The following is a 25,184-nucleotide window of genomic DNA, read 5'->3' as shown; positions in this document are numbered from 1 at the left end:
GCAGGACTGCTGAGTCGCATGTAAATGAGTATATTCTGTGTTCGCAGTTGGAGCTGAAGTTGAGACTTTGGGTGCAATCTTACTGGCCGTCCACGCCACGCTCCTGCTGCAGCGAGGTCGGAGAATTTGGCACCCAGCCAAATCTCCATTCACTGCAGCGAGATGGGAAAATCCAGCTGGCATGAGCGGTAGTAACATTCCGGCCTTTATCTTGCCTTACAGATTGAAGTCAAATCTCCCAAAATTAAATTAAACAGAAAGCATTTAACAAGTTCCTTTTATATTTTTATTTGTAATAGTTTGGGTGGAACAACTAACAGAGGTACCTGGCGATGAGGCAGCTGCTGCCCCTGAGATTGTGGAGAAAATGAAAAAGCGATACAGGAAAAAGAAGAACAAATTGGAAGAGATTTTTCCAGCATATCTGCAGGTATAACTGCTCAACAAGCTTACTTCATCTTCCCTCTCTATTAATTATTCTGAATAGTATCAAAGGTCTTAATTGTGACAGGGTTCCGGTTGGCACATAAGAACTTTACTACTTGTACCATCGCTCTGCCCCTTGATAAATTCATTTTATAAAAATATCATTCTGTACCTTAAAAACTTGTTTCCAGATTTGAAAGCATCAATCTCACAATGGTCATGAACTAGTGAGTTCAGGAGAATGAAAAGGTGGAAAGAGAGTGAGATTCTTAATAAAACATAAGGAGAGAAATTTTGTTGTCCTTAGTAATTGTTGCTGAAAGATAAAGGGTGGGATTTTCTGATGCTTGCCGCAGGTGGGATTTTTCAGTCCTGCCGAAAGTGATCCCCGCGGTGAGTTGTGGTGAGCCAGACAAAACGCCATAGAGATCGGCGGGACCAGATGATCCCGCCAACGGCCAGTAGCAAGCTGTCTCCGCTGCCGGAAAACACGCCACACGGGAAAAGGAAAGTCCTGGTCAGTGAAACTGATAAAGAATTAGGATAGGACTGCAGGTGTTTGCAACCTTTTCACAGGGAAGAGCATAGTTTCTGGTTTAAGCAGAAGTTTAGATTCATAAAATGTTGGATTGAGGGGAGTAAGTGAGAATGGAATGATAAGAGACTTGTTATCTCTGAGATCTAGGCTTCAATACACTTCAGATGGCTCCCCAAATTTTTTTTTAACGAGGTTCCTCCAACAAATGAGCTTAGACAGTTACAACGCGGTTGTCCAGTGGGGGAAGTGCTGCAAGCTAAACATGTGACCAGTAAATTGCTATTCTTGATCAGAAAAACCGTAAGTGTGTCTGGTGTGAAGGGAGGGAAGATTCATATTGATGCACTAAGATAGATCTTTTGGAGGTTGTCCAATGTTGCATGATGCTAAAAGAGAAAACGCTGGAAAATCTCAGCCGGTCTGGCAGCATCTGCAAGGAGAGAAAAGGGCTGACGTTTCAAGTCCAGATGACCCTTTGTTAAAGCTAGGTTTTCATTGATGCATTCATTTTGTTTCTGTTTATGCTTTTTTTTTTGACCTTGGAAGACTTGAATTTAGTAACCCAAATTCTTAGCAGTTTTGCTTCCAGCTTTTAATGTAGAATTGGGCATTTTGGGAATTTTAGCTCGGGATTTGGATTATTGAGAGGGCAGGAAAGGTAGGTATGAATATATTTTGTGTACCTGATATATTTACCCATTGGCCACTCCCCACTTTCAGTTCATAGAATTATAAAATCCCTACAGTGCAGAAGGAGGCCATTTGGCCCATCGAACCTGTACCGACGACAATCCCACCCAGACCCCATCCCCATAACCCCACATGTTTACCCTCCTAATCCCACTGAAATTGCCCCTGACTAAGCCATGGCCAATCAACCTAACCCGCACATCTTTGGACTGAGAGAGGAAACCGGAGCACCCAGAGGAAACCCACGCAGACGTGAGGAGAATGTGCAAACTCCACACAGTCAGTCACCTGAGGCCAGAATTGAACCCTGGTGCTGTGGGGCAGCAATGCTAACCACTGTGCCATCGTGCCGCCTCAGTTCCCCAGGCAATCATTTCCTGGACATGTCAGAGAAACCTGCCCATTGTACAAAGAAGGCTGTCACTCAGCTTATTTAGCTGCAGGCAGTTTGTTCCAGTCTTGTCATGGGTGTTAAGGTCATTTTTCTCTTTTTAAAAAACCGTATTTCTCAGGACAAAGTCAGCATTATTTCCATTCTTGGCTGCCTTTAGAAAGTAATAGTGGGCCAACTGATTGGCTTGCTAGACTACTTCAGTGCGCACTTAAGAATTAGCCCCATTACCGTAGCACTGCCTCCAGGCAAAGACCAGACCAATTCAGATTGGCAGATTTCCTTCCCTAAAGGGGAATAAGGTAAGTTTTAATGACAATCTGATAGCTTCATGGTCTCTTAATGACACCAGATTTTTATCTACAGATTTTCGTTCAGCTGATTTTAAAATATTGAGCAATCTGGGTGGGATTTAACCTGCATTAAACCTTCATCGAGCCACGGCCAGTTACAAAATGGATCAGAGAATCTGTTCTTTATAAGTGTATCGAATATTTAGCAGAGGCGACTTTGTTTGCAAAGTGCCCACATATATTATTTTTCTGTGGAAAGGAACCACGGGTGGACAAGTATAGAACTTTTTCTGGTAGTTAAGATCCCAAGAGTACAGAGCACTGCAAATGGCCCCCTTGTGCTATATAAACTGCCTAGGCTAACTGCCACCTTCTGACAGGTAATGTGTACTGCTGTGCTGCAGGAAAAATGCCCTGGAGTGCCAAACAGGGCAATGCTGTTCCAACCCAACTTTGAAGCATCACATCTTCTTTCCCAGCTATCAAGCAGGGTACTGCAGTGTTTCACCACTTGCTATTTTGTCTCCCATTTGGTTTGGCTTTGTTTAATTTTTGCCTGGTATTTATTTTCCTCCCCCCTCATCTCCACCCACATCTATAACAGTGACCATAAATTAAAATCTATTTCATAGGATTTTACAGCAAAGTAAACCATTTGGCCCATTGTACCTGTTCCGATTCATAGGAAGAGCTATCCAGTTAGTCTCAATCTTTTCTCTGTAAATTTTTCATGCTCAAGTATTTCTTAATGAGAAGGGTAAAACAATATTTGTCCCAATATATAATTTTTAAGCGGTATGTCCCTTGAAGGTTGAGCTACTGGATAGGTTTCCTGCAGCTCCCATTAGGCTAGTTTCAGGCAGAGAGCCAAAGCAATGCTGCAAGTTCTAGTTACTAAATCAGACAAGCTGGCACTGCAGAATTCAGCTCAGTCACCTCTGTGAACCTTTGGCTAGCTTTGTGCTGGCAGCCAGACATTCCTGACTCAGATTTTGCTGAAGTTTCGAAATCAGGCCATAGGCTCCCAAAGTAGGGGAAAAATGCAATTCTTTGGGATTGATTCTAGTAGCATAATGGGCATTTTTGTTTCAGCGCATCTTCACACACACTATTTTTCCCTCTGAGGAATAATAGGGAAGTGGTGGAAGGATTCCTGAGCTGATCATGGACCTGTTGAACCACATTATGAACGCTCCTTCCTTGGCCAACAAGTCCAAGTGTTAGACTTGAACCCAGAGCTTCTGGTCCAGAGATAGGGACGCTATCACTGTGCCACATGGCTCCTCTTAATGAACATGAAAAGAGGGAGAATATTTTATCTATGATTAACCAGCTACCCAAGGATCATTCATAGAATCATATAACGCAGAAGAGGCCCTTTGGCCCATCACGTCCACACCGACACATTAGAAACACTTGAACTCCCACCTAATCCCTTCTGCCAGCACTTGGCCCATAGCCCTGAATGTTATAGAACATAGAACAGTACAGCACAGAACAGACCCTTCGGCCCACGATGTTGTGCTGAGCTTTATCTGAAACCAAGATCAAGCTATCCCACTCCCTATCATCCTGGTGTGCTCCATGTGCCTATCCAATTAACCGTTATGATGTGTCAAGTGTTCATTCAGATACTTTTTAAAGGATGTGAGACAACTCGCCCCTACCACCCTCCCAGGCAGCGCATTCCAGGCCATCACCACCTCTGGGTGAAAAGTTTTTCTCAGATCCCCCCTAAACCTCCTGCTCCTCACCTATGACCTTTCATGACTGACCCTTCAAATAAGGGGAACAGCTGCTCCTTATCCACTCTGTCCATGTCTCTCATAATCTTGTAAACCTGATCAGGTCGCTCCCTCAGTCTTCTCTGCTCCAATGAAAACAAGCCAAGTCTATCCAACCTCTCTTCATAACTTAAATGTTCCATCCAAGGCAGCATCCTGGTGAATTTCCTCTGCGCCCCCTCTAGTGCAATCACATTCTTCTGACTAGAACGTGCCGACCAGAACTGCATAGAGTACTCTAGATGTGGCCTCACCAATGTTCCTCTAAGTGATCCTCACACAAATGTACATAGTAGAATGAAGGTTCATGACGATCCTGAACCTCTGGAGATGGTCTTTGCTGCTGCCTTCCAAAATATTGAAAATACTCAATATAGATTGTGGAATGAAATATTCACAATTCTGCTTTTGGTTCATCTTTAGAACATACCGCCGATGACAAATGAATAAGCAAACTACACTTTCTTGTTTGATTAACATTCTGAAGTCAAAGGACGATTTTGAAAAAAAATTGGCTCCAGCCAACCAAAGTCAAGTCACTGACCAAACAACCGTAGCCTCTGTTTGTTTTGAAACACGGCTGTTATAATGGGATTAGTTATTTCCTCCATTCATTCCTTTTACAGGAAGCTTTCTTTGGAAAACATCTGCTGCTTGCAAGTCAACAGAGCAAGCTGAGTCTGGATGCTCTATCTGACGAAGAATCATCTCAGCTACCAAACAGAGTACCAAATACAAATGTAAATTTTCTGGATCCTTCCTCTGATCCTTTGCTGAGTTCAGCCACAACTCAGGTGGCTGCAAAACAACAGGGAGGCCAAGGTACGTATGGGACACACAACACTCAGTACTAATGTTTGCCATTAAGAATGAAAAGAACCTCCATTGTGTGCTTTTTAGACATATATCAACAGCCATAACTTAGGTTCAGGTAAGGTAAGCCATTTGTCCCATTCAACTCATTCTTCTGTCCCAAGCTATGGTCTCGTCACAACATTAACTTGCATCTCCAGTGAATTCCTTGTCTCCACTACCCCACTTGGAAAACCATTTCATGTGTCAGTTATTCTGTATGCGCTATTAGTGCTTCCTTGTATCACTCTTAAACTTGTCTTTTACCAGTTTATGCAAATGCCCCTTTAACATAGAAACATAGAAAAACTACAGCACAAACAGGCCCTTCGGCCCCACAAGTTGTGCCGAACATATCCCTACCTTCTAGGCCTACCTATAACCCTCCATCCTATTAAGTCCCATGTACTCATCCAGGAGTCTCTTAAAAGACCCTATTGAGTTTGCCTCCACCACCACTGATGGCAGCCGATTCCACTCGCCCACCATCCTCTCTGTGGAAAACTTCCCCCGAACATCTCCCCTGTACCTACCCCCCAGCACCTTAAACCTGTGTCCTCTCGTAGCAGCCATTTCCACCCTGGGAAAAAGCCTCTGAGAGTCCACCCGATCTATGCCTCTCCACATCTTATATACCTCTATTAGGTCTCCTCTCATCCTACGTCTCTCCAAGGAGAAAAAACCGAGCTCCCTCAGCCTATCCTCATAAGGCATGCCACTCAATCCAGGCAACATCCTTGTAAATCGCCTCTGCACCCTTTCAATCTTTTCCACATCCTTCCTATAGTGAGGCGACCAGGACTGAGCACAGTACTCCAAGTGGGGTCTGACGAGGGTCTTATATAGCTGCATCATTATCCCCGGACTCCTAAACTCAATCCCTCGATTGATAAAGGCCAGCACACCATACGCCTTCTTAACCACCTCCTCCACCTGTGGGGCCGATTTTAGAGCCCTATGGACCCGGACCCCAAGGTCCTTCTGATCCTCTACAGTACTAAGAGTCTTTCCCTTAATATTGTACTCCTTCATCCCATTTGACCTGCCAAAATGGACCACTACGCATTTATCTGTGTTGAAGTCCATCTGCCACTTCTCCGCCCAGTCGTGTGATAGTTGCTTTATCTGAAGTCGTACTCATAATTGTAAGGGCATTCCCAATTTATGTTGAGCTTGTCAAAATTCTCCTTTAGTGTAACCTTTCTGTTTGCACCTATCTTTCTTGCTTGTTAGTAGCACAGCTGTTGTCCTGATTATGTTTGACCCAGCGGTCTATAACAATTCACATCACTAAAACATCTCAAAATATTGAACTTAATGTCTTCTGTAGTACAGTAACTCTTACGTAGGCAGCAATATTCACAAACGTTGATGAGCTGAGCGACTGAACATTTCCTTAGTTCTCTATTGGTTGAGGGGTAATGTTGGTCAGGATACAAGGCGACCATCTATCTTTGAATAGCATTACATGATCTTTGACCTCCTGCTAAGAAAGTGCTATGTACGTGCAAGTGGTTGTTGTGCTTAACTGTATTTTCCCTGAAAGTTTTGCTTGTTCTGCAGGTAATGGAGATGACGCATTAGCTGATCTCTCAGAAGTCCTTACCACAGAAGATGATATTCTTGGAATGCTTTCTGATGAACTGGGGAAAACAGGAGATGAGTCGGGTAGGTCTGTGCAATGTTGTGAAGCTCATGAACAGCATCTTTGCAGTGGAAAAGTATGTGGGTTCCTGTGAAGTTTGAACATGTCACTTTGGCTAAGTTTCTCTTGCTTCTAGTCCAGTTCTTATTTGTAGCAAGATGCTTTTGTGCCTGAACAGCAGCTGTTTGAATTTTCCCAAGATTTATTTTGTTGTAAATTGCTTTGCTACTTGATGCAATTACCTAAAGCCATTAACAATCAATGATTATGCTACTTTATGCTGTATTGCCCAATGACTGTTGCATGCTGTTGAGTTGGGTATACTGTGTGCGTGTGTGTGTGTGTGCTTCTTTCGTTTTCTTTTGGTCTTTATTTCCCAGTTATTCATCCATTTTATCTGGTTTGGGTCCTGTAGGTCTTGATTTATGCACTTTCCAGGTCGAGAATTCACCTTCTCCATTTGGTAAGAGACTAAATGGTGGATAGCAGTAGTCCCATGTCTGGTGCTTTTTTGTCTTTATCGAAAGCAAATATGCATGCATGTGTGTGTTTTTTGAAAACTTCCTTTCTAAAGCTCCATTTACTTTGTCTATGGCACTAACAAACTTTACCGTGGCTAACTCTTTTTGCTTCAAATATTAGCGCACAAATGACTAAACTGCACCTTTTTAAATCAGTTTTAGAAAGTAGAATAACTAGGCATTCAAACAGTTTTAATATGTTGACCTTGAACCTCATTCCTAATATTCATTTGAAAACATGGCTCAGATAAAGGTAAACATTTTAGTGAATTTGTGGTTAGTTTCTATGGTATTTTCTGAGAAAATAGTGCAGATAGAACAAAGAAAAGTACAGCACAGGAACAGGCCCTTCGGCCCTCCAAGCCTGCACCAATTGTGATGCTCTAACTTTAAAAAAAACATTCTGCCCTCACTCGGTCCATATTCCTCTATTTCCTCCCTATTCATGTACCCATCCAAGTGTCTCTTAAATGTTGCTAATGTGCCTGCTTCCACCACATCCTCTGGCAGTGCGTTCCAGGCACCCACCACCCTCTGCATAAAAAAAACTTTTCCCACACATCTCCCTTAAACTTTCCTCTCTCACCTTGAACCTGTGCCCCCTTGTAATTGACACTTCCACCCTTGGAAAAAGTCTCTGATTATCCACCCTGTCTATGCCTTTCATAACTTTGTAGACCTCTACCAGATCTCCCTTCAGCCTCCGTCTTTCCCGTGAAAACAATCCTGGTTTATTCAACCTCTCCTCATAGCCAACACCCTCAAGACCAGGCAACGACTTTCTTTGCACTCTCTCCAAAGCTTCAACATCCTTCTGATAGTGTGGTGACCAGAACTGCACGCAATAGTGACAACATGTTCTGGAAAAGAGCAGTCATCTGGGTGAAATGTGAGGAAACACTCAAACTAGATATACCTATTTGTGATAGATATAGGACAGATGTCAGAGATAGGTTCTTTACTCAGAGAGTAGTAAGGACGTGGAATGCCCTGCCTGCAACAGTAGTGGACATTAAGGGCATTTAAATGGTCATTGGATAAACATATGGAAGATATTGGAATAGTGTACGTTAGATGGGCTTTAGATTGGTTTCACTGGTCGGCACAACATCGAGAGCCTGTACTGCGCTGTAATGTTCTATGTTCTATAACTGGGATGAGCAGTGTTGAGGCCTCTAAAGATGCATTAGATCAGGCGGGAGGTTATTGAAGATACTCTGGCTCTAGGATAACAGGTCACGTCATTAATTCCCAAATTAGCCAGCTGGTCCAGGGGATTAAAAGATACACCATGAGTTGTGAATCTCCAGAACTTGCTGGTCAGTATACACCATTGGCTTTTCACAAACTGAATCTTGCCTTAGTCTTCCTGTTATTTTTAAGAACGTGCTGGTTATGCATTAAATGCCCATTAAGATTGCCACACAAAGTTCGGATTGGTGATTAAGAGTGTAACTAACCTTTTACCCACATGATAATTAATACTGCAATGCCAATCAACCTGTCTGACCAGGAAAGGGAACAAGTTATTCAACCTCATTCCTACAAATTGTTTTGAGGTTTTGTAAATTCTAAATTCATTAAGTTTACTTTATTTTCCTTTGCCTTTTTCTCTTGTTAAGCCATTTTTCCTTTTTTACTTCCTATGCCTGATTTGACTTTAATTCACCCTCTTTCAACTTCATTCCTCTGTTTCTTCCTCAGTCCTTAAATCTCATTGAGGGGAGACAATGTTGTTCCTGTCACTTACTCCAGTCCCCATTGCCTTCCTCATGCTCCTGTCGACTTTGAACAAAATAGGCACAAAACATTTTGAAGGGTACAGGAAAATGTCTAATTAAAGGCATCTGCCATGAGATGCCTCACTCAAACATGATTTGGGTCATTACAGGAGATGGTTTCAAAGAAGATATTCAGACTAACTAAAAAACTGGAAGAGGGGAGAAATAATAAGATATGCATGTGTGCTTCTTATCACCGTGCCTGATTATCAACAAGACTGAAACCTCCTTGGTTCTTAGGGATATACACTTTCTAATGTCATCAGCTTTGCTGTTAAAGATAGGAGAAATAATGTCGTGGCAAGAGGAGGCTCAATGTTTAAAGAGGAACCGTGACTTCCTAGTTGGATCAATAGCTTATATTTCTTAGTCTTATTTCTTACTCTTGTTATCATTCTCATCTTAATGATCTAAATAAGTGCATTTGGTGCACCAACCATTGAGCTAAATAATAATGTGTAAATACAGTAGACTTGAGATAAAAGTAAATAATAAAGCAACTGCTTCACTGTGGAGCATTAGAACTTCTGACAAATTGCCCTTGAACTGCAGACAAATTGCCACCTCACACTCCTTCAGACCGAATTCTACCTGTCTTACTTTTGCCCACTCAGTTTACTTATGTCCATTCGTAAGTTCCTACTCCAAACCATTCCATTCCTCAAGTAGTCATCTGCGAGCTTGGATGGATAACTCTGTATCCTCCCAGTCTCTTGTCACCATTGCCTGCCCTACAATGTTCAGTGAACTCTTGTGCGCCCCAATTTTCTCGAGCCTCTTCTATGGCTGCCGAGCCAAGTCTTCAGCTGTCTCTAAACTACATTGTGTAATTCCCTCCTTAAACCTTGCAACCTCACTACCTCTCTCCTGCATTAACATAGAGCTTCAATTACCAATGCATTTCCATGGGTATGATATAGATTCTGAACATCATTAAGGGACTTAAGAAAGAAATTAGGAGAGCCAGAAGGGGTCACGAGAAGGCCTTGGCAGGTAAGATTAAGGAGAACCCTAAGGCGTTCTATAAATATGTGAAGAGTAAAAGGATGAGATCTGAAGGAATAGGACCTATAAAATGTGAAGGAGAGAGAGTCTGTACAGAACCGGAAGAAATAGCAGAGGTGCTTAATGAATATTTTACCTCGGTATTCACGGTGGAAAAAGACCTGGGTGGTTGTACTACAGGATTGAGGCGGACTGAAAAGATTGAGTACGTGGACATTAAGAAAGAGGATGTGCTGGAAATTTTGAATGGCATCAAGATAGATAAGTCGCCAGGACCGGATAGGATGTACCCCAGGTTACTGTGAGAGGCGAGGAAAGAGATTGCAGAGCCTCTGGCGATGATCTTTGCGTCGTCGATGGAGACGGGAGAGGTTCCGGAGGATTGCGGATGAGGTTACTATATTCAAGAAAGGGAATAGGGACGGCCCAGGAAATTACCGACCGGTGAGTCTAACCTCAGTGGTTGGTAAGTTGATGGAGAAGATCCTGAGGGACAGGATTTATGAACATTTAGAGAAGTTTAGTATGCTCAAAAGTAGTCAGCACTGCTTTGTCAAAGGCAAATCGTGCCTTGCGAGCCTGGTGGAGTTCTTTGAAAATGTGACTAAACACATTGACGAAGGAAAAGCGGTAGATGTGGTTTACATGGACTTCAGCAAGGTGTTCGATAAGGTCCCCCATGCAAGACTTCTCGAGAAAGTGAGAGGGCATGAGATCCAAGGGGCTGTTGCCTTGTGGATTCAGAACTGGCTTGCCTGCAGAAGGCAGAGAGTGGCTGTAGATAGGTCTTTTTCTGAATGGAGTTGGGTCACCAGTGGAGTGTCCCAGGGATCTGTTCTGGGACCCTTGCTGTTTGTCATATTCATAAATGACCTGGATGAGGAAGTGAGGGATGGGTCTCGTAAGTTTGCCGACGACACGAAAGTTGTTGGTGGTGTTGTGGGTAGGTTGGAGGGATGTCCGAAGCTGCAGCATGACATAGATAGGATGCGAGACTGAGCGGAGAAGTGGCAGATGGACTTCAACCCGGATAAATGTGTAGTGGTCCATTTTGGCAGGTCAAATGGGATGAAGGAGTATAATATCAAGGGTAAGACTCTTAGCAGTGTAGAGGATCAGAAGGACCTTGGGGTCCGGGTCCATAGGACTCTTAAATCGGCCTCGCAGGTAGAGGAGGTGGTTAAGAAGGTGTATGGTGTGCTGGCCTTCATCAATCGAGGGATTGAGTTTAGGAGTCGGGAGATAATGATGCAGCTTGGAGTGCTGTGCTCAGTTCTGGTCGCCTCATTACAGGAGGGATGCGGAAATGATTGAAAGGGTGCAGAGAAGATTTAAAAGGATGTTGCCTGGATTGGTTGGCATGCCTTATGAGGATAGGCTGAGGGAGCTCGGTCTTTTCTCCTTGGAGAGACAAAGGATGAGAGGTGACCTGATAGAGGTGTACAAGATGTTGAGAGGTACAGATCGGGTGGATTCTCGGAGGCTTTTTCCCAGGGCTGAAATGGCTGCTACGGGAGAACACAGGTTTAAGGTGCTGGGGTGTAGGTACAGAGGAGATGTCAGGAGTAAGTTTTTCACTCAGCGGGTGGTGGGTGTGTGGAAACGGCTGCCGTCAGTGGTGGTGGAGGCAAACTCGATAGGGTCTTTTAAGAGACTTCTGGATGAGTACATGGGACTTAATAGGATTGAGGGTTATAGGTAAGCCTATATATAAGCCTAGGTAGGTAGGGACATGACCGGCGCAACTTGTGGGCCGAAGGGCCTGTTTGTGCTGTATTTTATCTATGTTCTTCTATGTTCTATCATGGGGCCCAATACTCTTGAAGAGAGGATAACAAGAGCTGTGAGGAATGCTTTAAACGAAAGGAAAATACTGGAAAGACACAAGCCATAGCAGAAAATATGGAGAGAAAATTAACATTTCAGGGCTATCAGACATGAAACAAGTTAGAAATACAATTGGTTTTCTGCATGTAAAGGAGAAGAGAGGGGGAAGAAGGATAAAACGAAGGCCTGTGATAGGGTGGAGGGCAGGCGAGAATAAATGATAAAAAATTTCATTGGTACATGACCAAAGGAAGTGGTAATGGGATAAGCAAAAAAGCAAAAGAGTCTAGAGGAGGTGTGAATGGCAGGAAGTAGAGCTCAGCATAGTGACAAACTTAATTAAAAAATAAAGCTAAAGCCTTTACTGAGGATTGACCATTCAAGGTCAGAGGGTATTGTGAATACATGGCAAGGGCTGAGATTGGGAGAAGGAATGGGGTCAAAGTGAAGGGGAAGAAGGATTCAGAGGTGTGTTGGTACCCATGAATTGTTAAATCTTGCAATCCTTCATATTTTTTCCGGCTGGATGCCTGTGACTAGTGGTGTTCCGCAGGGCTCTGTATTGGGACCTCTGCTGTTTGTGATTTATATAAACGATCTGGAAGAAGGTGTAACTGGGGTGATCAGTAAGTTTGCGGACGACACAAAAATGGCTGGACTTGCAGATAGTGAGGAACATTGTCAGAGGCTACAGAAGGATATAGATAGGCTGGAAATTTGGGCAAAGAAATGGCAGATGGAGTTCAATCCAGATAAATGCGAAGTGATGCATTTTGGTAGAACTAACATAGGGGGGAGCTATACCATAAAGGGTGTAGATACGCAGAGGGACCTGGGTGTGCAAGTCCACAGATCCTTGAAGGTAACGTCTCAGGTGGAGAAGGTAGTGAAGAAGGCATATGGCATGCTTGCCTTTATAGGACGGGGCATAGAGTATAAAAGTTGGGGTCTGATGTTGCAGTTGTATAGAACGTTGGTTCGGCCGCATTTGGAATACTGCGCCCAGTTCTGGTCGCCACACTACCAGAAGGACGTGGAGGCTTTGGAGAGAGTGCAAAGGAGGTTTACCAGGATGTTGCCTGGTATGGAAGGGCTTAGTTATGAGGAGAGATTCATAGAAATCATAGAAACCCTACAGTACAGAAAGAGGCCATTCGGCCCATTGAGTCTGCACCGACCACAATCCCACCCAGGCCCTATCCCCAAATCCCTACATATTTACCCACTAATCCCTCTAACCTATGCATCTCAGGACACGAAGGGCTATTTTTTTTTTAGCACGGCCAATCAACCTAACCCGCACATCTTTAGACTGTGGGAGGAAACCGGAGCGCCCGGAGGAAACCCACGCAAACACGAGGAGAATGTGCAAACTCCACACAGACAGTGACCTAAGCCGGGAATCGAACCCAGGTCTCTGGAGCTGTGAAGCAGCAGTGCTAACCACTGTGCTACCGTGCTGCCATTGGGTAAACTGGGGTTGTTCTCACTGGAAAGACGGAGGATGAGGGGTGACTTAATAGAGGTGTATAAAATTATGAAAGGCATAGATAGGGTGAACAGTGGGAAGCTTTTTCCCAGGTCGGTGGTGACGTTCACGAGGGGTCATAGGTTCAAGGTGAGGGGGGGAGGTTTAACACGGATATCAGAAGGACGTATTTTACACAGAGGGTGGTGGGGGCCTGGAATGCGCTGCCGGGCAAGGTGGTGGAGGCGGACACACTGGGAACGTTTAAGACTTATCTCGATAGCCACATGAATGGAGTGGGAATGGAGGGATACAAAAGATTGGTCTAGTTCGGACCAGGGAGCGGTGTGGGCTTGGAGGGCCGAAGGGCCTGTTCCTGTGCTGTATTGTTCTTTGTTCTTTATATCTGAAATGAAGATTAAACTTTCTTGTTAAATCGCTGATTGAGGTGAAGATGAAATAAAACTGTGGACCAGGATAGCTTTGGGATGGTGTGCATGTTGCGACGCATGGTGTGTGTGGATTTGAGGATGCAGCTGGAACAGCGGAATATCTGAGAGTTAACTATAATTGTGGTGGATCCAAAACGTGAAGGATGGGATTTCAGTTTGCGATAGAATGAACATAAATTGGAGCCAGAGATGGTTGTGAAGGAAGCAGATATGACTGAAAACCAGCTTTGACAAAAGAAGGAAAATAGAAACGAACAAGGCAGAGGAGAGAAAAAGAAATCCTGTTGGAGAGAAGAGCAGAGTTCCTGGAAGAACTGTGGCAGTGAATTAAGCACTTAATACAAAAACAAAATACTGCAGAAATCTTAAATAACAATTGAAAATGCAGGAAATGTTCAGATCTGGCAGTATGGTGCAAGGTCAATGGGAGTGATTTAATTTGATTTATTGTCATGTATTAGTATACAGTGAAAAGTGTTGTTTCTTGCAAGCCATGGAGACAAAGCATACCATTCATAGAGAAGGAAGGGAGAGGATGCAGAATATAGTGTTACATTCATAGTTAGGGAATAGAGAAAGATCAGTTAATTATGAGTTGGTCCATTCAGAAATCTGAAGGCAGCAGGGAAGAAGCTTTTCTTGAGTAGGTTGGTAAGTGACCTCAGACTTTTTCCTAACAGAAAAAGGTGGAAGAGAGAATGTCCGGGGTGCGTGGAGACCTTAATTATTCTGGCTGCTTTTCAGAGGCAGCAGGAAATGTAGACAGTGTCAATGGATGGGAGGCTGGTTTGCATGATGGACTGGGCTTCGTTCATGACCCTTTTGTAGTTTCTTGCGGTCTTGGACAGAGCAGGAACTATACCATGCTGAGAGTGGTGATGGGACAGGTAATGAAATAAAGAGGACATGTGAAGGACAAGATCCTGAATGACTGCTGTCTGAAAGTGAACAAAATGAGAAACAAAAGGGGGAAAGAAGGCAGCTGTGTAGATAAACAGACGGAAGAGTTCAAAAAGGTAAGTAGGAGAAAGCAATTTTAAAAATATTAAGTGGGGAAAGCAAAGGAAGTTTTGGAAAATCAAAGCAATCCAAACTAAAGTATATGTATACTAATGCTCAACTCTTTTAGTCACTCTTCCATTTGTCTGATGATGCTTTTATGAAGGGAGTGTGGATGCTTTTCTAGGTTAAAGATAGTATATAAATGCAAGTAGTGATATTGATAAATATCTGGAGTCTATAACGTGATTAAATTACTGAGTGTTTAAAAGATAAAGTCAGCAAGATTCCTGAGGCAGATTGTGCTTGGCCAAATTTAGCAATTTTTAAAAAAGAAATAGGAATGTATATTGTGTGTTAATTTTTATATGGAGTTACAAAAACAATTATCATTTAACAAATGAGGGACATGACTAAAATAATGGCATACTTTATTGTGCCTAGTAGACATATATACAACTTCTAAGATACATATTTTATTCAATGAAATAAATTTTCCCATTATAAAGTGGACAATGTGCTGCAAAAGTTAAAATGTATTTATTAGTTACAAGTAAGGCTTACATTAACACTGCAATGAAGTTACTGTGAAATTCCCCTAGTCGCCATACTCCACACAGACAGTGACCCAAGCCGGGAATCGAACTCGGGTCCCTGGCGCTGTGAAGCAACAGTCCTAACCACTGTGCCACCATGCCACCCCAAAAGTGACCACTGCGGGTGAGAATACCTGGTTTGTGTATTCAAAAACTGCCTCACTGCGCCACAAGGAAGAAGGATACATTCCAAATTAAGAAATGTCAACTACATCCATCCTGCGTCCATTAGGAGACATTCCTGATTTGCATGGGGCTTTTTGAAGCATAGAAGTGATCGTCTTAACCCTTCTCAGGATGAGTGGGTTAAAACAATAAACTAAGATGTGTGTCATCAGCCTTAGAACACCACTATATTTAAAACTCAAGTTGTGAAAGAGTCACATGGTAAGACAACCATGTTTGTCCCTTTGTAATCTTTTACGTGCAATCATGCAGAAAGTAAGGGACAGCAGCAGCAGAAAAGGAATAACACCTATGCATTAAAAGAAGCCAAGGCTATAATATTGTAAGGTCGCCAAGCCTGTTTCTTTTCGAGTCCACCAATATAGCAAACTGACCCACTGGTAACGAGACTACAGGCAACTAACTTGGTGATCTGCAGAAAGTCCATCTCTTGGAAAAAATCCTGAAAATGACTTCAGAGAAACTATCCTTCATCAGGCCTGCAATGCGCGTTTGCCAGAACAAGACAATCATGTGAATTATGAACTATCATTTTGCTTACAACCTGTTAAAAGTGCCCAATTCTCTTCAACTGTACCTATCTTAAGTCTGTTTTTGTGTGCGAGTGCTGTAGCATTAGATTTCAGGATGAGTGCGTAAATAAACAATCTCCCCTCTTTATTTAAACCCACAAAAAGCTCGCTGCTGGCAATTCAAATTATCCACACACACGGGTTAAAAAATATGCACTCATCTTCCTCTCTAAAGCTTACTGATTGCGGACAGTTGGGAAGGGAACACTGATTTCAGCAGCGTTCTCTCATCCTGTGCATAACAATATGAAGAATATAAAAGTAGTGAGGGGGTAGTTTGGATTCATTTCAGATGTTCGCAGTATGGAACATTACAGTAATGAAACAATACTAAAGAGTGAAGTCTTCAAAATTCTGCAGTTATAAACATGAAATAGTAGAGCAGATGAAGCCATTCGACCCACCAAGTCCACGCCATCTCTTTCAAATCCAGTTAGACTCACTCTTTCCTATATTTTTGCAATTTTTTTTCTCCAAGTATTTATCCAATTCCCTTTGGAGGCTTTTATTGAACATGTAGCCACCAGCCTATCAGGCAGTAACCACTCGTGCAGAGGCTTCTTCCTCATGTCACCTTTGGCTCTTTTGCCAATTAGTTGAAATGTGAATAGCATTAGATTGTTCATTGAAACAGGAACAGAAGGACAGAAACTTTAGTGACTCACACGAAGAATTAAAGGAGAGATTACAAACAACTTCTTTTCACTGCATAGAAGTTGGAGTTCTCTGCTATCAAACATTGTTAAAACAGAGTCCATAAATAGTTTCTTGAAATTGAGTATTATTAAAAGACATGAGAGGGGGATTAGACCAGGCAGCTTATGATGGAAAGACATCAACAATGCGATGAATCATGGAATGTTATAGCATATACTTGTTGCTTGACATGCTCCTGTGCTATATTACATTCCATGATTCTAGGCTTTGCAGCATTTGGGTCACTTCTAGCTGAGTAACAATCTGCACTAGACTTTGGCAAACTAGAATGTTTTATTTAGAATGAATCACTGGCAATAAGTCAAAAATAATTCTGACTCTAGAAGACACAGCTAATGAGTACTGCCAGCTTCTCAAAGTGCAGGTTTCCACTGCATTTACTGATTTCTGTTAAAATAACACAACTAACATTTTGTTTAGCTGGATTGGACATTGGCCCCATGTCAGAGGATCCAACCATAGTTTCCCAGTCAAGTGGAGGCCAAGGTTCCCGACCTTTGACCGAGGAGCAACTGGACCGAATACTTAGCCCCGATCTTGAGAAAATCGTCTCAGATGGTAAGATGTTTTCCCCAACTGCGCCGCCACCCCACCCCCACCCTGCAGTTATTTTGTGCCACATTGTGGAAAATTTTCTTGACAAATGACTTGAAATTATTTTGTCGTGCAGGTACAATTCTAAGTAAGCTGTACAAAATTCCAGGTACTTACTTTCAAGTATTAAGCTGTTTAATAAACAATCTACATATCACCCAAGTTGAATTCATACTAAGGTTATCAACTCTGTTTTCCAAATAAAGAACTGGAGGGAAAAGAAGTGGAAGATCTATTCACAGCTGTGTTAAGTCCTTCGGCTAACCAGGCACCACCGCCTCCACCGTCGTTGCCTCCTTTGCCTCCACCTGACCATGGTATGGTGTAACTTTCTTACAGTACTGCTACCAATTTCATTGTCCCAATGCTCCATGCATCTACTGCTGTTAGCTTGAGTAAAAATGATAATGAAATTGACAGATTTGTGCTAGTTACTGCTTCATTTAGATTCAGTTGTGCTTCAGTCTGCTGTCATTTTTCTTCCTCCACCATCGCCCAAAAGTGTCATTCTAGTAATGCAAGCTAATATGTTATTATACATTAGTAAACTTGAAATATTTGAGTCATAGAAAAATGGAACTTTATCAATGTTGTTTTACCCCTTGATTTATCAAGCGATCATATAGTTGAACTCTTCACACTGACTCTTCGATCTATAATTTCAAAGGGGCAATTAAGATTCCAATTGCATGTTATATTTTTTTTAATGTTTGAAGTTTAGATTAAGTAATTCAAACTTGAGTTCCAGTGAGGGATTTGTGAGCCATCAGAATGATCAAAATATGCTTTTACCACAGAATTTAGTTTTATGTACCATAGAAACTGGAAGCAGGAATAAACCATTTGGCCCTTCGAGCCTGCTCTGCCATTCATTTTGATCATGGCTGATCATCAAATTCAATATCCTGAACTCGCCTTCACCCCATATCCCTTGATCCCTATTCACCAAGTGTGAATTCAGCATGGCTTTGTGAGTGGAAAATCATGTCTCACAAATTTAATTGAGTTTTTTGAAGGGGTGACCAAGAAGGTAGATGAGGGCAGTGCAGTTGATGTTGTCCACATGGACTTTAGCAAGGCCTTTGACAAGGTACCGCATGGTAAGTTGTTGCATAAAGTTAAATCTCAGGGATCCAGGGTGAGGTATCTAAATGGATACAAAATTGGCTTCTTGACAGAAAGAAGTTTAACAACACCAGGTTAAAGTCCAACAGGTTTATTTGGTAGCAAAAGCCACACAAGCTTTCGGAGCTGCAAGCCCCTTCTTCAGGTGAGTGGGAATTCTGTTCACAAACAGAGCATATAAAGACACAACCTCAATTTACATGAATAATGGTTGGAATGCGAATACTTACAACTAATCAAGTCTTTAAGAAACAAAACAATGTGAGTGGAGAGAGCATCAAGACAGGCTAAAAAGATGTGTATTGTCTCCAGACAAGACAGCCAGTGAAATGCACTCTTGACAGAAGCCAGAGAGTGGTTGTAGAGAGTTGTTTTTCAAACTGGAGGCCTGTGACCAGCAGTGTGCCTCAGGGATCAGTGCTGGGCCCACTGTTATTTGTCATTTATGTTAATGATTTGGATGAGAATATAGGGGGCATGGTTAGTAAGTTTGCATATGACACCAAGATTGGTGGCATAGTGGACAGTGAAGAAAGTTATCTCCAATTGCAATGGGATCTTGATCAATTGGGCCAGTGGGCTGACGAATGGCAGATGGAGTTTAATTTAGACAAATGCGAGGTGATGCATTTTGGTAGATTGAACCAGGGCAGGACTTACTCAGTTAATGGTAGGGTGTTGGGGAGAGTTACAGAACAAAGAGATCTAGAGATCATGTTCATAGCTCCTTGAAAGTGGAGTCACAGGTGGACAGAGTGGTGAAGAAGGCATTTGGCATGCTTGGCTTCATCGGTCAGAACGTTGAATACAGGAGTTGGGACGTCTTGTTGAAGTTGTACAAGACATTGGTAAGGCTACACTTGGAATACTGTGTGCAATTCTGGTCACTCTATTATAGAAAGGATATTATTAAACTAGAAAGAGTGCAGAAAAGATTTACTAGGATGCTACCGGGACTTGATGGATTGAGTTATAAGGAGAGGCTGAATAGACTGGGACTTTTTTCTCTGGAGTGTTGAGGGGTGACCTTATAGAGGTCTATAAAATAATGAGGAGCATAGACAAGGTAGATAGTCAATATCTTTTCCCAAAGGTAGAGGAGTCTAAAACTAGAGGGCATAGGTTTAAGGCGAGAGGGGAGAGATACAAAAGTGTCTAGAGAGACAATTTTTTCACACAGTGGGTGATGAGTGTCTGAAATAAGCTGCCAGAGGTAAGTAGTAGAGGCGGGTACAATTTTATCTTTTAAAAAGCATCTAGATGGTTACATGGGTACGATGGGTATAGAGGGATATGGGCCAAATGCAGGCAATTGGGATTAGCTTAGTGGTTTTTTTAAAAAAAGGACGGCGTGGACAAGTTGGGCCGAAGGGCCTGTTTCCATGCTGCAAACCTCGATGACTCTAAGTGAATAGACATTTACAAGGAAATGACAGTGTTGACTTAGTCTAATAAATTCGAGATTGAGTCATAGCATAGCCTAATAAAATCCCAAATTAGCACACATATTTATATGTTCTGATACTAATACGCATCATTAATAAGAACAGAAGTCTAACATAGTGGCCGAGAACACACCATATCAAAATGTGAACAAAAATGGAACTCCATCAGTGAAAATCCCACCTAATTCTGCAGGGATCGGTACTGGGGCCTCAACTATTTACCATTTATATAGACAATCTGGAGGAGGGGACTGAGTGTAGGGTAACAAAGTTTGCAGACGACACAAAGATAAGTGGAAAAGTGAATCGTGTGGAGGGCGTAGAAGGTCTGCAGAGAGATTTGGACAGGCTGAGTGAGTGGGCGAGGATCTGGCAGATGGAGTATAATGTTGACAAATGCAAGGTTATTCACTATGGAGGAAATAATAGCAAATTGGATTATTATCTAAATGGAAAGAAATTGCAACATGCTGCTGTGCAAAGGGACCTGGGGATCCTTGTGCATGAGACGCAAAAACCCAGTCTGCAGGTGCAACAGGTGATCAAGAAGGCAATGGGATGTTGGCCTATATCGCAAGGGGGATAGAATATAAAAGCAGAGATGTCTTGCGGCATCTGTACAGGGCATTGGTGAGGCCGCAGCTGGAATACTGTGTGCAGTATTGGTCCCCCTATTTGCGGAAGGATATATTGGCCTTGGAGGGAGTGCAGAGAAGGTTCACAAGGTTGATACCAGAGATGAGGGGTGTTGATTATGAGGAGAGATTGAGCAGCTTGGGTTTGTACTCGTTGGAATTTAGAAGGCTGAGGGGGGATCTTATAGAGACCTATAAGATAATGAAGGGGCTGGATAGGATAGAGGTGGAGAGATTCTTTCCACTTAGAAAGGAAGCTAGAACTAGAGGGCACAGTCGCAAAATAAAGGGGGGGTCAGTTTAGGACAGAGTTGAGGAGGAACTTCTTCTCTCAGAGAGTGGTGAATCTCTGGAATTCTCTACCCACTGAAGTGGCTACCTTGTTGAATATGTTTAAATCACGGATAGATGGATTCCTGATCGGTAAGGGAATTAGGGGTTATAGGGATCAGGCGGGTAAGTGGAACTGATCCACTTCAGATCAGCCATGATCTTATTGAATGGCAGGGCAGGCTCGAGGGGCTAGATGGCCTACTCCTGCTCCTATTTCTTATGTTCTTAATTCAAGGAGAGTAGTTTTAAAATGGGAAGTATCACTGCATGTGCACAGGTCCATAAGCAAGACATGCTTACCTATGTGTATCTACACATGCTTGGAAAACTCAAGTGTTTGAGAAAACTGCAATACCTTTACCCCTATGAGAATCAGCATTGTTCAATTGGCCACATATATTCCACTGAATTGGGCAAGTATAAGAGCAACATTATTGTACTTGGCAATCATTTTATTTATTTATACATTACATCCAATTTGTGAAACAGCCCATTTGAAGAAACGGCCAGTCAAGTTGCCCATTTCTTGAAACACCCAATTCATGAAATAGGCATTGGAAAACTTGCCCAATTCCTGAAATGGCCAACTTTTATGAACAAAAGATAAAATTTCATTCACAAATGTATAATGTGCTTAATTCTATTGACTGCCCCTTTATGATTCATCCAGTACTATATCCAAACCATTCAAATAGAGCTTATATTCATCATCAATGATTACGATACAGCAAAAACTGTAGTCATGACTGTATTGTCATGACTACCAAGGAAGCAATCCTAGACATCATGCAGCAAGCCCACATCGAAACTGGCCTTGGTGGTGAAAAGAACATTCACAAGAAACTTTCTGAAAAGTATGCAAACATCCCATGATCTCTTACCATTGCTCTTGGTGACCATGTCCACACCGCCAAGAGATACAAGCACAAAAGTTTTCAGGATGTGATAATTATCTCTTGGGAGTTTCTGTCCAGTTTTCCCACATTTGAGGACAGCAATAACCTTCTGTTCAGTAGACCAGAAAACAGCACAGCTCTCAAAACAGTTATCCATCTTTAGCTTTTGCAGGGGTTATGCTAGTTATTAGGATCTCTTTGCTTGTATGTTAGTTCTACAAGAGGTGTGAATGCCATTGCAATTTCATCTGGATACAGCAAAGGAGAGATTAACTTGTCACAAATGAATTGTTAAATGTTACTTGCCACAGGAGCCTTTAAAAGCAACACCATGTTATTTTCACTTGTAACATGGAATTCAATACCTTCCATCACCTGCGTCAAAGTCAAATAGGCAGATGTGAACTGATACTTTTGAAACTTTGTATTAAACTTTAAACCTTCCACCAACCAGTTTGTAGACAAACTTGCTTTCCCAGATTTACATTGGTTTAATACATGATAATGTTCTATTCTGCAACAGGCTTGAGCAACAATTCCATGAATCAGATTTTAAAACTCATACATATAACTGGTAATTTCATGAAATAAGCAGTCAAATGACTTATTTCATGATCTGTACAATGGGTTTGCTCAGCTCATGAAATGGGCAGTTCACAAATTGAGTGTAACATATACACATGCATACACACATGCAGAAAACCTACCACTTAGATTTACTCATTTATTCATGAGATGTGAGCGCTGCTGGTAAAACCAGCTTTTGTTCCCCATCCCTTATTGCCCTTGAGTACATGGTGGTGAGCCATCCGCCTTGAGTTTCTGCAGTCTTTGTGCCACTTTTCTAAGTATAGTGCTTTCTGCTTCAGCTGCCCTAACCAAAACGCATAACTTAGTGATTCCTCTGATTTATATATACTGGACCTTGCTTTTCACAAATTGACTACCAAGCATTTCTACACAAAGAATAGTGAGTGCATTTCAGTAATTGACCATAAAGCACTTTGGAATATTCTAAGAACTTAAAAGGTGCAGATACCAAAGAATTGTAATTCTCTCCACCAACACACACACACACCCATGACAGCAATGACTGCAATGCCAAAAAATGTTTGTAAAGCGCTTTTGAGATTTGAGGACATCTCACTGTGTAAATCCATGAATAATAGTTTAACAGTCAATAACTATTATTTTGATGTCATTAAGGAGATGGTGGGTTTACCAGGATGCCAGCAATGAATGGAGTAATTGGGCCACATCTACAGCAACAAACATCATTAGCACCAGGAGGTGGACGATGTCTCACCAGCACTTACGCTTCTATCCCTCAGTCACCATTCCCTGATAGCAGCAGGTGAGTATGCAGCATTATTACCCACTGGATGCCTTATTGCTAATGTATTTTAACATGACAAAAAGAATAGCAAATTTAACCTAGGGGCATGCTTTTTAAATTGTGGGAAATGGATTTCACAGAAACCATTCTTCTATTCCTTTCAAAAATAGATATTTTGATAATGAAACCTTTCTTTGTTTTGTGAAAATTCATCTTATGAAGTAACTGCTTCTCCATGTAATTATAGAATTACTATCTGTACAACAGCTATTTCACAACTTGGCAATTCTGGCCATTTGCAAACATGCCAATTTAAATAAGATCAAAGTTTCCCCCTGTTTTTTTTTATCCAGTGCACAACAAACCTAGATTGGTCAGGCTTTGGTTTACACCTCGGCAATCTGCACGTTGAGAGTTCCCAATTTCTCAGCGTCAGTGGCAATTTATGTTCATTGCAGGGGAGAGGGAGAACCGATCGACATCAGAGGTGCACACCAATTGCAGACAGTAGAACGCTGTTAACTATAATGAAAATGCACATAAGCTTGAAAGGCCAAGGACCATGCTGACCATGTTTCCATGCTGTAAACCTCAATGACTCTATGACCAAGAGCTGGAAAGTGGGATTAGGCTGGAGAGCTCTCTTTTTGGTCAACATAGGCACATGGCCTCCTTCTTTAAATTGTTTCCATGTCACTTAGATTGTGCGTATGTGAAACTTGCTGTGAAACAGCAGAGCTTTCTAATGAAGGATTTAGTTTTCATTGAACTAACAAATATGTTGCATATTATGTATTCTAGATTTATCTTCTATTATTTAAGTATGTGTATCTAGCAATCGCAACTATAATTGGATGATTTGGCAGTACTTTTAATTACACCTATTTGAACTGGATCAATTTAACAGAGACAAGAATCATACGTTTAGTCAAGTTGTTACTGAGCCTCCTAACCCGTGGGTTCCCTCTGCTCCTGCTGTGGAGGCTGAAGGAGACACACTAAACTACACACAGCGGAGTACTCTGAAATGGGAGAAAGAAGAAGCTCTGGGAGAGATGGCAACAGTCGCCCCTGTTCTGTACACGAACACAAACTTCCCCAACCTGAAAGAAGATTTTCCAGGTAATTTCACACAGATTATATTTCTGGAAACATCAGTGTGTTCTCTTACATTAAATGAAAGTCTTTACAATGCTGTGTTTTATTTTAATTATCCTAATTATACATGGCATGAAATAATTTAAATACTTATTGATTTGTTTACAAATATTTTAACCTAAAAACAGCTGTCTCTTAGTCATATTGTAGTGCTGCCTTGAAGTTCAAGAATTTGCACTTGATTTATTTACAGAAAACATGTTTTGAGAACATGTTGCAAAGTATTGCGGCCTGATCCGATTTTATGATAGATAATAACCATGTGAATGTAAGTGGCATTGAGGGCAGTGCGCGTCTTTTAACTGATTCTATAGGAGTTAGGATGTACTGATTTAAGGCAGATATAGATCGGAATATTCATTAATTTAGTTCAGTAATATCCGACGTGTTTATCAAAATGTATTGATGTGTGCTGATGTCTTCACAGCATCTCTGGTTAGTGTGAAAACTGCTAAGCCAATGTTTGCACTGCACCAGATTACTGCACAGATTTTTCTCTTGAAATTTGGCAGTATTGATTCTGTAAACTGAATTGCAAGTGTCTCCACTAATGAAAATAACCCTTTTTAAAAATAGCAGCAACATGACTCTAGAGCATACCATTTGGCTGTTTCATATGATAAATTTACTGCTCATTCCAGGCTGGAGAAAGTTTTTGAATTGCATAGCAAAAAATAAGGTCTAATATATACATGTTCAAAAATATCTTAACTGTCCTTCTGAATTTATAATTTTAAGGTATTCCATCTTGCACAATTTAGGAAAATTTGTCGATTATCTTCGAGAGAATATATTTTACAATCATAGTTATTTGTTCTTAATGTGAAGTAGATAGCATCATTTGAAGCTTCAATATGCATGTGCCCGTTCATGGATCTCTCCATGTGCAAATACAAACAGTTCTCTGATTGTGAGATAT

General features: G+C 41.8%; 1 protein-coding gene across 12 annotated transcripts in view; it reads left to right on the top strand.

Moving 5' to 3' along the window:
- Positions 1-25,184, top strand: part of kmt2ca (lysine (K)-specific methyltransferase 2Ca) — a 351,109-nt gene that overhangs the window by 241,129 nt on the left and 84,796 nt on the right. For 10 of the 12 annotated variants that reach the window (XR_013499876.1, XM_078232154.1, XM_078232144.1 and 7 more), the window contains 9 exons: positions 300-430; positions 4,749-4,944; positions 6,538-6,642; positions 7,035-7,082; positions 17,164-17,301; positions 17,414-17,446; positions 17,544-17,654; positions 22,978-23,125; positions 24,015-24,229. Coding sequence is in view for 11 of the 12 variants with exons in the window: in XM_078232154.1 (XP_078088280.1) it covers positions 300-430; positions 4,749-4,944; positions 6,538-6,642; positions 7,035-7,082; positions 17,164-17,301; positions 17,414-17,446; positions 17,544-17,654; positions 22,978-23,125; positions 24,015-24,229 (1,125 nt within the window). In the remaining variant the exon portion in view is untranslated. The remainder of the gene's footprint in view (positions 1-299; positions 431-4,748; positions 4,945-6,537; positions 6,643-7,034; positions 7,083-17,163; positions 17,302-17,413; positions 17,447-17,543; positions 17,655-22,977; positions 23,126-24,014; positions 24,230-25,184) is intronic. The other 2 variants (XM_078232135.1, XM_078232127.1) reach the window with 1 other exon arrangement.

The sequence above is a fragment of the Mustelus asterias genome, chromosome 2 (genome assembly GCF_964213995.1).
Source record: "Mustelus asterias chromosome 2, sMusAst1.hap1.1, whole genome shotgun sequence".
Taxonomy (NCBI): domain Eukaryota; kingdom Metazoa; phylum Chordata; class Chondrichthyes; order Carcharhiniformes; family Triakidae; genus Mustelus; species Mustelus asterias.
The sequence above is the reverse complement of the archived record's forward strand: the minus strand, read 5'-3'. Positions and strand labels throughout refer to the sequence as shown.